Source organism: Martes martes, assembly GCF_963455335.1.
Source record: "Martes martes genome assembly, chromosome: 9".
NCBI classification, from domain to species: domain Eukaryota; kingdom Metazoa; phylum Chordata; class Mammalia; order Carnivora; family Mustelidae; genus Martes; species Martes martes.
Window position 1 is genome coordinate 73,613,967 of NC_137896.1, and position 17,050 is coordinate 73,631,016.

At 41.1% G+C, this 17,050-nt stretch overlaps 1 protein-coding gene across 4 annotated transcripts in view; it reads left to right on the forward strand.

Moving 5' to 3' along the window:
- Positions 1 to 17,050, forward strand: part of EML6 (EMAP like 6) — a gene marked incomplete at its 5' end in the record, with an annotated part of 278,105 nt that overhangs the window by 200,618 nt on the left and 60,437 nt on the right. For all 4 annotated transcript variants that reach the window (XM_080812628.1, XM_080812625.1, XM_080812626.1 and 1 more), the window contains 7 exons: positions 2,022 to 2,122; positions 3,413 to 3,615; positions 5,968 to 6,079; positions 6,351 to 6,478; positions 11,131 to 11,272; positions 14,018 to 14,170; positions 14,342 to 14,473. In XM_080812628.1, the coding sequence (XP_080668754.1) occupies positions 2,022 to 2,122; positions 3,413 to 3,615; positions 5,968 to 6,079; positions 6,351 to 6,478; positions 11,131 to 11,272; positions 14,018 to 14,170; positions 14,342 to 14,473 (971 nt within the window). The remainder of the gene's footprint in view (positions 1 to 2,021; positions 2,123 to 3,412; positions 3,616 to 5,967; positions 6,080 to 6,350; positions 6,479 to 11,130; positions 11,273 to 14,017; positions 14,171 to 14,341; positions 14,474 to 17,050) is intronic.

Consider the following 17,050-nt stretch of genomic DNA (forward strand, 5'->3'; position numbering starts at 1 on the left):
CATCATACTGAATGGTGAAAAACTAAAAGCTTTTCCTCTAAGATCAGGAAAAAGACAAGGATGTACATTCTCACCACTTTTATTCAACATAGTACTGGAAGTTGTAACTACAGCAATCAGATGAGAAAAAGAAATAAAAGGTGTTCAAATTGGTAACGAAAAGGTAAAACTGTCACTATTTGCATATGGCATGATCTTATATATAGAAAACCCTAAAGACTCCACCAAAGGTTCCTCCATGTCTTCTCATGGCTTGATAGCTCATTTCTCTTTATCACTGAATGATACTCTATTATCAGGAGGTACCACTTTTTTTTCTTACTTACCTGTGGAAGGACATCTTGATTACTTCCAAGTTTTGTCAATTAGAAGTAAAACTGCTGTAAACGTCTATGAGTAGGTTTTGGTGTTGAATTTATACCTTGATTTTGTTGTTGTTGTTGTTTATAGAGTCACTTATTCCATTGTATTTTTCAGTTGTTTGTTGTATATGTTGTTGATTCTGTCCTTAATTTTGTATGCTGTAGCTTGACTAAATTATCTTGTTAGTAATTGTTTTTACATTGTTTTCTTTTGAGTTTTCTAGATATATAGTTACATCATCTGCAAATAGAAATAGTTTTACCTCTTACATTCCAGCTCTTAGGTTTTTAACTTTTAAAAACTTAACTAATTGCACTTGTTAATATGTTCAATACAAAGTTAAATGGCAGTGGTGATAATCTTGTTCCTGACTCCATCGGGAATGCTATTAAGTAAGAATCTGACTTTTCAGTTCACACACACAAAAACATATCATGAAAAAGGTACTGTTTCAGCACTTTCTGTTTCTAAAGGATAATGGCACACAACATCTCGAGAGCTGACCTGTGTATAGTTGTTCTTGAATGAATTTGAGTTTTTCAATGAGAGTCAAAGACTGCAGGGAAATATAAGTGTCTAAGAGATAAGCCTCCATTAATTCCTACTTTAATGAGTGCTAGTTGAGTATTTTTAATCACAAGTGAGTGTTAGACTTTTGTCAAATACCTTTGCAGTATCTGTGAAAATAATACAATTTTTCTTATGCACATTAATATGATGAATTGTACCATTTGAGTCCATAATCATACACCGTCCTTGCATTCATTTACAAAGTATTTTTAATGTATTACTGGATTTCCTTTGCTAGAATTTTACTTAAGATATTAGGATGTGTATTCATAGGAAATGTTGGTCAGTTATGTTCTTTTTGTTAGTTGCTTTTATTTACATAACAAAAGTTAGGTTCTAATATACTAGAGAAGACCATTAAATAGTCCATTAAATCCAGTAAAATCCATTAAGCCCAGTAAATCCTTAAGTTCTAATATGTACCTACTCTGCAGCAAAATTTCCCTGGCACTATGGAACACCAGGTCGAAAGCATCAGGTCTGTAGTTGGTCCTCTGTTTTATATTTGTCTTTCTGCATCTTGGGTTATAAACTTGTATTTTTGAATGAAGAGGATCCTAACGTGCCTTGGATTAATAGATGACATCCTTTCTGTCCCCATGGATGTGAGTTAGAGACTTCAATTTCTGGTAAATACACTTTTAACTGAAATTCTGTTTAACTTAAAGTTATGCCTTCCACAGCAAAGAATATTACATTTGAAGGTTCTCATTAATATGATGGCAGTGTCTTCCCCTTTTTCCTATACAAGACCTCTCTATCCTGAGAACTGAAGTCTTATGATAGTGGCATTAATTTTATCTTATGGAGACTGTCTTATCCATTATAAATATTTCATTACTTTTTTAAAGCATAAGTGAATAGACTTTGGTAGCAGTATGAGAGTTAGAAGAGAGGGCTCAAATATGCAAAGAAAAGCCAAAGGTCATGATTTTAATATAGACCTTATATATATTTTAAATTACTTTCTGATTTACTTGTCCTGTTAGAAGTATTTAATGAAAGTTAGACCAAATGTATGCTTTTAATAAAACTCAGTATCAAAGCTTCATGACAACTAGATTTTTTTTTCTATTTGTCTCTTACAGAGGGCATAAAGATAAGATATTTGTGGTTAAATGTAACCCACACCATGTTGACAAACTGGTTACAGTTGGGATGAAGCACATCAAATTCTGGCAACAAGCAGGTACGGTTGTTTGGGTATATCATTTATGTGGTTTAAAAAAAAAAAACTCTCTGAAAAAAAGCCCACCACTATTACTTAGCCAGTCTCTGCAATTTAAAATCAAAATGTGTCTAGAAGACATTCTCTTCCATCTTCACTTTGGGCTGCTTAAGGTCCAAGTTGTAAAACTTGGAACACTCCATATGATGCATGCATGTTTCTCAATATCTAGAAAGCTTTGGGAAATGTTCTGTGAAAATAATTATTTTTATATTTAATCATCTGTTCTGAAAGCTGTAATTATGTTGGACCACCGAACAGGAAATAAAATAATCACTTTGGTTGGGTGAACAACATTTTCAGTATTTTGAGGGTTCTTTTATCACTGAATTCAAACATGAATTAAACCCCAACACGATACACCATAGGTGATCCAAGTAAATCTGTGTGCATTATAATATTGATGATAAGGGTAAGTGAATAAGCATATCAAAACATACAAGGACATCATATTCTCCTCACTAATAAACCAGACCTATTACTGGGATTTTTAATTCTTACCATCAGCTTAGGTACCATGCACACGTAATCTTACACAGGACAAAACATAAATACGCAACTGTTCCAGTGCTTTCTGCTTTTAAAGAAGAGATAGTGGCACCCACCATGTCTGGAGAGCCAGCCTGTGCTTCGTGTTCTGGAACAGGTTTGGGTTTGTCAGTGCCAGTTAGCAAGTACAGGGAAATGTGAATGTCTCAGGGACAAATGTGATGTATCTTTTCCTACACAGTGATTAACTTTTTCACCCTGAAGTTCCCAGGACAAAAAATCAAGGCAAAACATAGGTCATATGTTTACATTTTTCCTTACTGCTAGTGTTGTTGGCATTCTCTCTGGTCAGCATTCATGAAGACTTTCCTAGCTCGCCCAGGGAACCAAGTCCTTCCTCCTCTGGCTGGAATGGAACCGGCACTGAACCTTGGTTAGATGCGTGTCTTGTTGGACTGATGCATAATGGCAGCCTCCCCAAACAAAACCTAAGTTCACTGAAGAAGAAACTCCTTCTTGTCTTTATACCCCAGCAGCAACCACTGTATCTACCACAAAGGAGGGAGTCAATAAACACTGAATTAATGAATATGTAAATGAGAAACCCTCTTAGAATATTTTTGTTTATGATGTTTTCTGCCATCTTTCCATATACATGTAATGTAGACACACTGGGTTTTTCACTGAAGATAGTCATTCCAAATGCTCATAGAAGGCGTCAAGTTTTTCAAAAAAATAACATATGTTCTTGGTCCACTTCAGGTGGGGGCTTCACCTCTAAAAGAGGAATTTTTGGCAGTGTTGGAAAATTGGAAACAATGATGTGTGTTTCTTATGGGCGAATGGAAGATCTAGTGTTCTCGGGAGCAGCTACTGGAGATATTTTTATTTGGAAAGATATTCTACTACTAAAGACAGTGAAAGCTCATGACGGGCCTGTGTTTGCTATGTATGCATTGGATAAGGTATGACATATTTTCGTCATTAGCTTTCTAAAATTCTAAATTAGACTGAGGAAGGCCCGCACCAGCAGGATGCTTGCTTGTCTCTAAAACTGTCTGAATTGGGAAGTAGTTGTCGTGAATGGAGAGGAGTACAAATATTTTTAAAAATTCTTTCATTTCTAATGATTTCTTTATGTGCAGTTTCTACTTTTTTCATACTCATTCCTCCTGGCTCTCACCCCTGAGAGCCCCTCAAGAAGTGTTGGGATAATGTACAAACCCAGTAGCAGATGAGTCCTGAGAAATATTTCAACATTCTCTTCCTCTTTTGCACACAACAAGCAAAGACCTCAAAGTAGCAAGTGGTTCGATTATTGTCCCACTCATCAGTTTGACCAAAAGTTTAGTTCATAACCACTTTGTTCTGTGTAGACAGGTTCAGCTTTAACAAGAGTGTTAAAGTCTTGGCTTTGCCTGTATCAGGGTTTTCTAGAGAAACAGAACCCATAGGACATACATATACATACACATCTACCAAAAAAAATTTATTATAAGGAATTGGTTTATGTGGTTATAGAGGCTAAGAAGTCCCACAATGTCCTCTGTAAGTTGTAACCCCTGGAAAGCTGGTGGTGTAACTGAGTGCGAGTCTAAAGGCCAGAGAACCAGGGATGCCAGTAGTGTGCATCTCGGTCTGAGGGTGGGAAAAGAGATGTCCCAGCTCATTCAGCGAGCCAGGAAAAACAAGGATGAATTCCTCCTTCCTCCGCCTTTTGCTCTCTTCAGGCTCTCAAAGAATTGGATATTGCTCACCCACACTGGGGAGGGCAATCTATCTTATTGGGTGCACCAGTTCAAATGCTAATCTGATCTGGAAATACGTTCTCAGATACATACAGAAATAAAATTTTATCAGAGCACCCTGTGACCAGTCAAGCTGATACAAAAAAATCATCACACCTGCTGTATTTCCACTTAAGCTCATCTTTATCCTGCTCTGTCCAGCCACCTTCCTACCTTACAGTGTTCTGTTGTTGTTGTTATTTGTTGTTTTTAAAAGATGACACTTACTGTCAGTACTATGAAAATACCTTGTTGAACCACTTTGCCAGAAAAATCTATTTTTTTATTCACTGTCAGCTTGCTGGTGGTGCCACTTTCTCTGATCTCTGACCTCCAAACAGCATAAGCCACCCAACACACCTAACAAAGCCACGCCTCATTTTGCATTTCCCTGTTCCCAGGTAATTATACTGATCCCAGTACCAAAGTAGGTTTTTGTTAGATGTGCAACTATAGCAGTAGTTTTAGTGGTTAAGCTGTTTTTTACTGGCAAATTTGTTCTGGCTTAAACCATACATTAGACGAGATTAAAGTAGAAAGCAAAATCTCTGTAGGTCTCAAAGTTGATGTGCTATAACTTATTTAAACTCGTTCATTGCTTGGTAAGTTAATCCGAAACATCATGGAAAATACAAGGATGTCACAGTATAATTTGAATTTAATTTGGGGATTGAGTCTCCCCTACATATCTGTAATGAGAATATGGGTATTTAATGTAAAAAAAAAACCCTTCAAAATATTATTTCCTTGTGAACTTCATAAATAATGAAGGAATAAAGGAAACTAAAACTCTCCAAGAAAACAATGAATTACTTAGTATTTTCCATTTAAAAAATATTTTTCCAAAGAGCAGTTGGTATATATAATTTGCCAGAAAGGAAAACTAGTAAAGCCAAGAAATCATAAGCTTAGAACAAGAATAAAAATCACTGTTCATTAAAAAAAAAATAATACCCAATATGTTAAGCATTTTACTTTCCAGGTTTTATAAAAATTAATCTGGATTTTAATTATTTTGGACATTGATGTCCATTGAACAATGTTACACAAACTGCCTAAGTTCCTCTTAAAAGATAATGGTGTTTTCTCCTGGAAGTAAATATCTATTTTAACATACTTAAAAATCATTTTTAATTGCTATGCTAATTCCAGTTCATTCAGTAGGAAGAGATGAGATACCAGAAACTCTGCCAGGCTTTCCTGTTCCTTAGGCACCCACATTGAAGTGGGGGACGGGGCACAGAAATGGCCATCCAGGACCTGGGGTGCCAAATACCAACCAAAGGTCTGAGGAAAGTGTGAGGAACACACATTGAGAATGTGCTTTGCTTTATCCACTAGAGAAGTAGGGGAGAGATGCTTCCAGGAGATGTTTTATTAATATTACATGTTATCAGGTTTTTCAGTCTCCTATACTTAGGAAGGAAACACAGACCAAAGCTGTTTTTCCCAAGGGGGAGCCCTTTAGAGGCCAGTGGGCAACTTGTCATTTTGATGTATATTTCATTCTTCCCATGTATGCCTTCACAGGGTTTTGTAACGGGTGGAAAGGATGGAATTGTAGAACTCTGGGATGACATGTTTGAAAGATGCTTGAAGACTTACGCCATTAAAAGAGCAGCATTGTCAACCAGCTCAAAAGGTGCCACCCCTGAATATGTCATTGGAATCTTTCTTTTCATAGGAATGGAAAAGATGGGACTGAAGTTCATGGACAGCCATTACTAAAACAGTTCTCCTTCTTCTGCAGTTAGACCTCTAGGTCCCTGGTAGAAATGTCAAGGCTGATTGCCTGGTGCTACTATTACTTTTGAACTACAAAGACAGACTGTATATGATTATCAGACTACTTGTTGTTGTTGTTCTCCTCAATGCACTGTTTACAATATTAAGTACAGCATTTCCCCCCTCAGGCTTGCTTTTGGAAGATAACCCTTCAATTCGTGCCATCACTTTGGGACATGGACATATCCTGGTGGGAACAAAAAATGGGGAGATCCTGGAAATTGATAAAAGCGGCCCAATGACACTGCTTGTTCAGGTACTGTGTACATTTTCTAATGCGCAGTTCCTGTCAGAGCTGGGACTCGGGTGAAGTGAAGGGGCACTTAGGATGCCATATTGAAGTAGGCACTCGGTCTCAGGGTTGCACAGCTGCTGGGTTACTTACCTATTGCTGTATAAGAAACTGCCACAAATTTAGCAGCTTAAAACAATACATACTTATTATCTTAAGCTTTCTCTGGGACAGATGTCTGAGCCTGACTTAACTGGGTCCTCTGCTTAAAGCTTCACAAGGCTGCAGTCAAGGCCGGGGCTACAGTCTCATCTGAGGCTTACCTCAGATGAGGTGAATCTGAGGAAGAATCTGCTCCAAGACGTCACAGGTTGTTGGCAGAAATCACACCCTTGTGGTTGTAGGACTGATGGCTGCATTTCTGGTCAGCTGTTGGCTAGAGGCTGCACACAGTTCTTTGCCAGCATGGGTTCTCCAACATGGCTGCTTGCTTCCTTGAAGCCACCAAGGGAAAGAGAAAAAAAAACAACAGGCATGACAGTCTTATGTGACATAATCATATCCTCAAAGGCACGTAATCATGAACATCCATCCCCTTGGCCCTATTTTATCAGTTGGCAGATAGTCACAGGGCATGCTACACTGGAAAGGAGGTGACTACATAGGAGTGAAAGCCAGGGGGATCATGAACGTGTCCACCACAGTTTTCCGCCTGGCAACAGATATTACTGTCCCTACAATATGCAGAGTATATGCCCCCACCCCCAAGGTCCCCAAGGGTGTTATCCCATTACAGTATCTGCTCAAAGTCCATAACCTCATTGTCTAAATCAAGTCCAGGTATGGAGGAGGCTCTTTAGGTATTTTTCTTCTCGATCTGACAAATCTATAAAACTGTCAGGGCGAATTATTTTCTCTACTCAAACCAAGTATATAAGTGTCTCCTTTGTTTTTTGGTTTTTTGGGTTTTTTTTGTTTTTGTTTTTGTTTTTTTTTTTTGCCTCATGCTAGTCTCTGTCTTGGTGCATGTAAACACATGGCCTACTTCTTGCCCTCCATCTCCCCTCAATAATTATATTCAGGTAAAATCACATTAAAATAAACATCAACAGAATCCTCAAAGATCAGTGAAGTGATAAAATCTCACTTGAGGGGGTGAGACTGTGACCAATTTGGTGATGGACAGACCTTATTTATAGACAGAAAGGGCTCAGGTTGGGGTGAGGGTGTATATTCAGAAGGAGGAGTAAAAAAAATATGCCCTATTGTATAAGCTTCAGGACTTCTCTGGGTCCCTGGTTCACCTCCTTCTCCTTTAAGTTTTCTATCTTAGAGATGAACCCCCAAATCCCACTGAGAGTGGCCCTTCGATTTGCTACATCCTGGGAACAGGTCCGCACACACACGATGATTCAGAACACTGTGAGGTTTTAAAATGGCATGTGCCCAAGCCCCACTCAGGATATCCTGAATAAGAATGTGTTTAAAAAATAATTCTGCAAACTGAAACAAGATGGGATTGGGATGGAGACAAACCATAAGAGACTCTAAATCTGACAAAACAAACTGAGGGGTGCCGGGGGGAGGGGGGTAGGGAGAGGGTGGTGGCATTGTGGACATTGGGGAGGGTATGTGTTATGGTGAGTGCTGTGAAGTGTGTAAGCCTGGCGATTCACAGACCTGTACCCCTGGGGCTAATAATACATTATATGTTTATTAAAAAATTTTTAAACATTATTTTTAAAAAAAGAATTCTGCGTTAAAAACCTCAAAAGCTCTGTAGCTAATGGTGCCAGGTAGCCAGGACTGAGAATACGCTGGAGGTGTCTGTGAGGCATGATGTCTTTGTTCTCCAGCTGATCTTGATTTTGTTGTTTCCTTCCAAACAAATTTCTTTTTCTCTCTGGCCATGGCTTATTTAATTTTACTGAAAAGTGATTATTTCTTCCTAATCCTCAAATGTTTGAGACTTTAACTTATTTGCATACATGCTACATTGCTAAATATTTTTTTAGGTCCCTACCATCATTGATTTAAGCAATACTGTAAAATTTAAACTCTACATTTTATAATTTTAAAAAACATTGTAGTTGAGCTTATTTTGTTTAAATATGTTTTAAACTTGAAAATTAAGGCCTTTTGCCTTTTTGTTCTCTATAATTCTGGTTTTTCGCCATATTTGTTTCTATTGTTCTAATAATAAAAATAGCTACAGGTACCGTTTATTGAGTGCCTACTCTGTGTCAGGCAGTACCGTTGTACAACATTTATTTCTCCACAACAGGAATTTGAATATTATAGATGAGGAACCCAAAGCCCATTAAATTGCCCACAGCTGTATGCTAAGAACTGCAGAGCTGGGATTCAAACCAAGGTGTGTCAGATACCAGAGCCTTGCCTCTTTCACTACACTGGGCTGTTCTCCCTATGTCTCTTAGCACAGAGACTGCCAGAGAACCATGCAGAAGGCACAGCACCCTGAGTTATGGGCAGGCAGTAGAGCCAGTGGAAACTTCAGGAAAAAATGTTGATTACTGCCATCTTATTTCCTTACCCTTGTACCATTCTTGTCCTTTTCAGAAATCAGGGAACAGTCTGGTCTGTTTCCATTCTCTCTTTCCTCTTCTTATCTATCACTCATTTGTATTTCCTCTTAAGCGGAACCAAGTAGTTCAATTCAATCAGTGTTTGTTGGGCTCCTGCTGAGAACCACCCTGTGCTACCCGCTGTGCACAGTAGAATAGGGCTTCCTGTCCTCTCAGGACTCATGGGGCTCATGGGGCTCATGGTCCTGCTCCAAGAGAGGATGGACACAGAGGGAAAGTGAAGGAACAAGCAGTGTGATTAAGATCATGCACTATCCTGCTGTGGGAAAGTATTTGAACCACTTTGCCAGTAGCATAGCAACACAATGTCCCTTGGAATAGATTGTTTATTTTTTAAGAGAAGGAAGGCTGGGTTGGGGGAGGGGAAAAGTGACAGGAGATGAGGTTTGTAATTTCCATTGTATTTTCTTCGAATATAATCAACTCTCAGTTATGCAGCTATTTACACCCAGCTTTACCGGTGATCAGAAGGAAGGTAAGATTCCAAACCCATTCCTATACCACTTGAGGTACTTCTGGCCTACCTTGCTCACTGTCCACTCACTGGGATTATAGAAATGTAATCCCATTATATAGGGAAATACCATGTTTAAGTCAATATATGAGACAGTAGATTAAAAGGGTCTCAGAGCCATGCAGTCCCGTTCTCAAGCAAAATGAAAAGGGGACTTGGCCTGGGAAAGGACTTCAAGCACATCCATTCTGGGGGGAAATTAGGGTTGACACCTAACCCATCCTCTGACTGTGACCTTTGGGGTGAGAGGCTTCTGAGGGAAGAAAATTAGCAAACTAGAGATGTAGGGTACTCCAAATCCAATAAACTCAAAGAGTATCTACAGCCTTTGGCCCTTCTCAGATATTTGAATGTCATATTTGGAACTTAGTATCTTCTGCCAAATTATTGTTTTGCTTAAACAGTTGCCCTGTTAAACCAGAATCATCCAGTTTCTCTTCAGAAAGCCACCTGTTTCCTGAAGCTGTCCAAGTACAAACACCTTTCAGATGCTGTGTACGGTTTTCTTTTTTGCTTTACTAAGCAAAGCCTTTTTATAAGTGGCCACTAAAAGCAGAAATTCAGTGAACAGTCTGGTCTGCTTTACTGTTCTGTGCACTAATCTGTTCTTTACACTCCTTTATTGAGTGATCAGTTATAGGCATCAGAGTCATTTTCTCTCTAATTATTCATTTTTTAAACACTTATATGTCATTATTTCTAAGCCATTTAGGTGTGTTTGTGATAAGATAGAGGTATATGGAATTAGCCCAATATCTATTAAGCACATTTCAGTTTTCTGTTATTCATTTTATAGAATAACATGTGAGCAAACATTGAACCTGAGTTATTCCCAAGGCACTTGATATGAAAACTGAGCTTTTGTTTTGCCAAATGCTATGCATTCAAAGGACTAAAACTGAATTAAATTAATAAGCATATCGCTGTCCAGTCTTAAACTTACACACTGTTATGTGTCACTTGTATCTCAATAAGACTAGAAAAAAAGAGAAATATAACAATCAAATACAATGCATATGCCTTAATTTGATCCTGGATTTTTTTTTTTTTAGTAAATTACTCTTTTTTTGGAAAAAAAAAAGAATATTGCTGTCCAATCCCCCTGACAGAGATAGGTGGTTACCTACATCTTTTAGAACATGGGTTTATTCATAAAGGTGTTTTATGTCAGGATCAAGTTGTTTTACCAGTGTATGTCTACCTATATATACTGTTTTAACTTGATATCAAGCAAGAGGATCAAATGAGGGTGTTTTATTATTTACCCAGATGTTTCTAAAAAGGAAAGGTGTTTGGCATCATATAAACAGAGCTTATGAGCAACGAGTCCATGTTTTCTTTACAAATGACGACTTCGGCTTCATGTAGGCCCAGCTTTAGATTCAAATGAAAAAATATTCAGTGCTTTCATTTTGGTTCAAGGAAGCTCAACCTGTGCTTCTTCACACGTGAACCTGTTGAAGGTGCTCCCAGGGTGGGGACCCCACACAGTGCCGCAGAAGGGCTAGCCGGGAAGCCTGAACTGAGATTACATGGCCTTGTTTCCTCTCCCACAGGGGCACATGGAGGGAGAAGTATGGGGGCTGGCAGCCCACCCTCTCCTGCCCATCTGCGCAACGGTGAGCGACGATAAAACACTTCGGATCTGGGAATTATCCTCCCAACACCGTATGCTGGCAGTACGAAAGCTCAAAAAAGGTATGAGACGCCACTTTACACATCTGTCAAAGTATTTGCCAACAACAGAGTGTATTGTGTTCGTTCTGCACTCAGCTGCTGTTTAGAGTACCTGGTACGTGCCCCCATGTATGCCAGCTCGCGGGAAGTCAGAGTTGGTTGCTACAGACAGATGTTCCAGAAAGCTGGCCTGATCCATTACTTCCTTCATTTTCCCTGCACTGCACAGACATTTACCACCTGGGGGCAATATGTCCTTCTTCTTCTCATGGAGAGCTGTGAGAGTCTGTTGGAACCCATCAGCTTGTAAAGAATGCTGTTTTATCTTTATGTCCAACTGTCTGTACAACTGATTTTATTAGATAAAAACAAAAGTTTAAAAAAAATAGTTACTATCAAGAAATTTTGTAAATATATATTTAACACCTTAGCCACTAGAACGAAGAGGTGTGTACCAAGAAGTGCGAATTTGGCAAACGTTTGTTGAATAGCTTCTGTGTGTCTGCTACTGGGGCATCCCAAGATGAACTGTCCCATCTCCAGTGTCAGAGACAGACAGGGTTTGAACAGAGTCCCAGCAACAGATGGTCCATTCAAATAAGGCGATTTTGAGGAGAGTCTAAAAATGGGACCAATTGTTAAAGGGGTGAGTAGGATGTTGAGGAATGACCAGGAATAGCGCAGCGCCATGCGGCTAGTGACAGCCAGGTACATTCATCAGCCCTGGGCCTGAAGGGGCAAGAGGAGAGAGCAATGCTGGAACCCAGAAGTGAGAGCTGTGTGAGAGGACAGGCAAGACAGGAGCTGGGACCCTCGGCCCAGGGCCGCAGCCAGTGCGCAGGGACCCTGCAGGGGAGGCAGCCTGGGGGTTCTGGACCCCAAACTCCCTGTTCCCTTTCCTTCCTTGCTCCCTCCCTCCAGTCTCCTGTTCATGCTCCCCCAGGCCAGAGGGCCAGGGAGGCCACTGACGTGATCTGCGCAGGCCCGCACAGGCACAGGGAGGGGAGGGGAGAGGATGCGGAGCGACAAATGAAAGATGTCTGGTACAAGGCAGGTTGTGTGGAGGCTTAGGAGAAGGTCTGCTGCCAAGGACAACTTCATCTGAGGCTCAAAGCATTTGTGGAAGTTCTTAGGGAAGGCTGAGATTGGGGTCTGGCCCTAAAATATTTGTACTGGGTAGTTTTACAAGTAGAGAGATGTGGAGAGTGTATTGCCAAGGGATAAAATGAAAAAAGATGTCGAGACAATAGTAAAATGATGGTGGCTGATCCTGTTGAGCTATGGATTCCTGGCAGTTTGCATCTGGTCTTCACAGGAACGTAAGGAGTGAGGCCATTACTATCACCATGTACAGACTGAGAGACTGTGGCACAGAGAATTTAGGTTGTTTGCCTGAAATTGCATAGCTGATGGGTGACAGAACTGAACTCAGACCCAGACAGAGTGGGCTTCAGAGAGCAAGCCTCTGGCTGCTGCCTGAGGCTGTTTTTCCCTGCCATCTTGCCTTTCCTTATAGTGGACTTGGGGGCTTAGTCAGTGGGGGAGTCAGGATTCAAACCCAGGTCTGACTCCGAAGCCCATGCCCCTAACCACTGCAAGACTGAATCCTTTGATCACTAATTTATATGGGGAAGTTGATATACTAAGAGCTCCTTGTGAGTGACTTCAGTGTCAGACAATGGACTTTACTCACTAGGTTAAAAATAAGTTCAGTGGAACAACTACCGACATATCTTAGATGGATGACCATTCAATCCAGTTCATAGCGGTTTTCCTGGAGTAATTATTAATAGCTCTCCCTTTTACTCTGAGAAGTGTCCTGGTTTATACTTTGCAGCGTATGGTTAACATGAGTGCATGAAGGAATATGGAATTTAGATAAGGCAGTTTGGAGTTGCTGGTATGACATAGCTTTCAGCATATATGAACCGTGACAGGGGGGAGCGTGTGGAAACAGAGTTTGGAGTTCCTTAGCACAAGGCTGTGGGTCTGTCCCATCCCTGGGAGGGGTGCTTACCAAAGTCTGGACAATAAGAAAGATGGGGGGGAGATTCTTAAACAGGGGTCCTTTTAAACGCCCCCCCACACAGAGTCCACACTTATTCAGAAATGTCTCCCTGTGACCCCGAAAAGCAGTGGAAAACATGGCTCACATGGCACTGGCAGCCCGTACTGTTTAGTTTTATTGATACCTTCGGAAAGAGTGTTGTTTATGACAGAAGAAGCAGGATAAAATCTTTCACCTCTAGAATTTTGCATTAGGACTCTTGGATCAAAGACTTGGAGTGACTCTAAGATCAGCAAGGTCTCTAAAGCAAGTTTTGTGTGTAAGGCATGATATCCAAAAAAGTGTTTCTGGAAACTGAATTCCAGTATTCCTGTTCTCAAATATCCTCTCTTTTCTTGGAACCAAAAGTACTGGTTTTATTAACCCTTCACTCCTTTCCCCCATTCACTTCTTTTGAAAATTCCAGATATTCAAGTAGTAAGAAATGAATGGGTAAACCTTAAAGAAATAGAAAATATTTTGTTTGGTGGGGTTTTGTTCTTGTTCTTGTTGTCATTTTAACATTCTGATCATCGTCCTTGGGTTTGAAAGGAAGATACGTTCTAAATTACGAAGCTGTAGTTCTTCTCACAAGTAATGTTAAAGACACCATCACATGTCTATGCATAATGCACATGGGCCAATGTCTCCTTCTCTTCATTGAGACTGCTTGATAATAGAATCATGCTGAGAACTGTTCCTCATGGATTCTTTTGCAGGTGGAAGATGCTGTGCCTTCTCCCCTGACGGGAAAGCATTAGCAGTTGGCTTGAATGATGGGAGTTTCCTGGTCGTAAATGCTGACACTGTTGAAGACATGGTCTCCTTCCATCACAGAAAAGAAATGATCTCTGATATTAAATTTTCAAAAGGTGAAGATTATAGCAGAGATTTTCTAGACTATGTTGGGACAAAAATTTACAAAAACAGATTATTTAAATACTTCCTTGACCATTTTCCCATTTTGAAATAAGCTTCTGCAAGTAAATTCCTGTGTAAAACATTTGGGTTTTACTGGTTTTAACTGCACATTTTCTTTACAGATACAGGAAAATACCTTGCTGTGGCATCCCATGATAACTTTGTGGATATTTACAATGTCCTTACAAGCAAACGGGTTGGCATCTGTAAAGGTGCTTCTAGTTATATTACACACATTGACTGGGACTCAAGAGGTAAAGTATGTTGTGGCTTCTAAGATATAATCTTTGTTTTAAAAAAGTCAGTAGCCATTCACGTGTTATTTCCAGAGAGAAGGCCGGTTGAGTTTTGAAGAAAACTTGAGTGGAGAACCCACAATAAATATAAATGACTGTAACTTTACACCCCAGGGACACCTGTTGTTAACATTTTGAGTATTTTTTCTGTCTTATTACTACTACTACAATTATTATTCAAGCCACTGAGTTTTAAGACCATTAAAGGTACGAGGTGCCTTCTGTTACCGTAGTAATCCACTCCCTCACCTTTGGGTTCGCCATGCTGTGTCCTGGCCCTGCGTCTCCCCCTTTCCATATCAGTGTTCCACCCCCCAAAGAACGGCCCAGGAAGTCTCCAGCAATTTTCACCTTCCGGCACAGGTAGAGAGCTACATTCAGCGCACCTCATGTCACCCTGCTCTCCAAAACTCCTAGCCATCCCCTTCCTCCTCCAAGTCACACCCGTGACAAATCCAGTTTCTACCAGCGAAGTTTTAAGCCAGACAATGTGGATGATTCAGAAGTAAGACACAGTTCCTATAGTTCTCACCAGACTTTATAAGTCAGTGAGGGAGACAGACTTGTACTTGAAGTGCAGGTGCCCAGACGGTAAGGCTTGGGAATGAGGAGCGGGGAGTCAACAGGGCAGGGGCGTGCAGGGCCTGGGAATAGGTTGCGTCAACATTAGGCATGCGGGGCAGAGCTGCGCTGTTACAGGGTGGGTCGCTTTTAAGTCTCATCCCAGGGACTTGGCGGATGTTAAGAGTTTGGGGTAGGCGTCTAGGAATGGGCGGGGTGCCAGCTTTCAAAGAAGTTTTAGTTGACTGTGAGAGAAAAGCACCAAGACCAGGGGTGCCTCTGAGGAAAGAGCTCGCGGGGGAACCTGTGGAGCCTCATGGAAGCAGCATCCTTTGAGGTGGATCTTGAAAGACTAGTAGAAGTTCACCAGGTGATGAAGTCTAGGGTGAGCATTCCAGACTCAGAAGGAATATGGCATTTCAAGACAGGAGGTGGGAAGAACAGGGGGAGATAAAGAAACTAACGTTGACTAGCTGAGGGCAAGAAAGGAGAAGACTGTGGAGAGACAGACCAGGACAGACTGTGAAGGAACCTTTACACCATGCCAGGAGCTGAGCCCTGCCCTTTACCCTGGAGGGATTAGGTAACTCTGAGGGACTTAGGGTGGGGCAACCCCTGCCATCTTGGGAGGACGAGGAAGCCTGGAGTTGGAAAGCAGCTCAAATCAGCCAGGAGAGAGGGGCTGAGGGCCTCAATCCAAGCGAGATGATTTCAGAGTTGCCAGAATATTCTATTTTAAGTATCTGTTGGAAGTACTGGCCATAGATGGACAGATACTTCTGCTAGGCAGGTGTTCATGTTTAACCATACTTGCCCCCCTGGAATTTGGATTTTATTTGAGCCTCACAACCCGTAGGTATTTTACACAGTGCACTAGATGGATGGAAGCATGCTGTGGATTGTAAGGTATAAGTCCCAGCAAGGGCAGAGGGAGATCAGATAAGTCCCTCTCACTTTCATGTCCAAGCCTGGCCAGACGCAGGGCCTAGGCTGGGCTTGGTGACCAGGTGGGACACTGCTGTCCTGAGAGTCCTCTAGGGACCAGGGAGGCCCAGGGGATAGAAGGAGACAATAGCTTCTCAGCAATCCCCCCCCCCCCGCACATGGATGTTCTCCGCTTTATTATTTAAGCAAAAAAAAAAAGAGAGAGAGAGAGAGTGATTTTCCCCCTGGATGTCCTCTAGCTAACGTCCCTCTTTACGCCATCTTGGGAGCAGGATTTAGGACAGTCAGGGGTGGCCTGGTGCACGCAGAGTAGAGTACGGGGCATTTTGTTGGGAATCTAACACTCACACAGTATGTGGCACAACGTGTGAAATCCCACCATTTCAGTGACCGTTGGTGGAGGTCTATGCTCAATTATTATTTACAAAAGAAAATGGGACATAGGAAGAATAAATTTCAGTTGGGAAGATTTCTGTTACATTAGTTTTAATTGTGGTAAAAACACATAAAATTTAGCATCTTAGCCATTTTTAAATGTGTGGTTCAGGGACATCAGCTGCATCCACACTGTTGTGCACCCTTTGATGTCCATGTGCGGAAATCAATCATCTCGTAAACCACCAAACAGTAACTCCCCTTCTCCCCGCCCCCCAGCGCCTGCCAACCACAATTCTACTTGTGTCCTTCTGAATCTGACAACTCTAGGTATATCGTATAAGTAGAATCAGACAGTATTTGGGTGTTTTAAAGATTTATTCATTAATTTTAAGGGTGCCTGGGTGGCTCAGTGGGTTAAGCCTCTGCCTTCGGCTCAGGTCATGATCTCAGGGTCCTGGGATAGAGCCCCGTATCGGGCTCTCTGCTCAGCAGGGAGCCTGCTTTCCCCTCTCTCTCTCTGCCTGCCTCTCTGCCTACTTGTGATCTCTGTCAAATAAATAAAATCTTTAAAAAAATTTATTCATTCATTTTAGAGAGGGAAAGAGAGTGCGAGCGCAGGGAGGGCAGGAGGAGGAGAGAGAGACTCTCTTG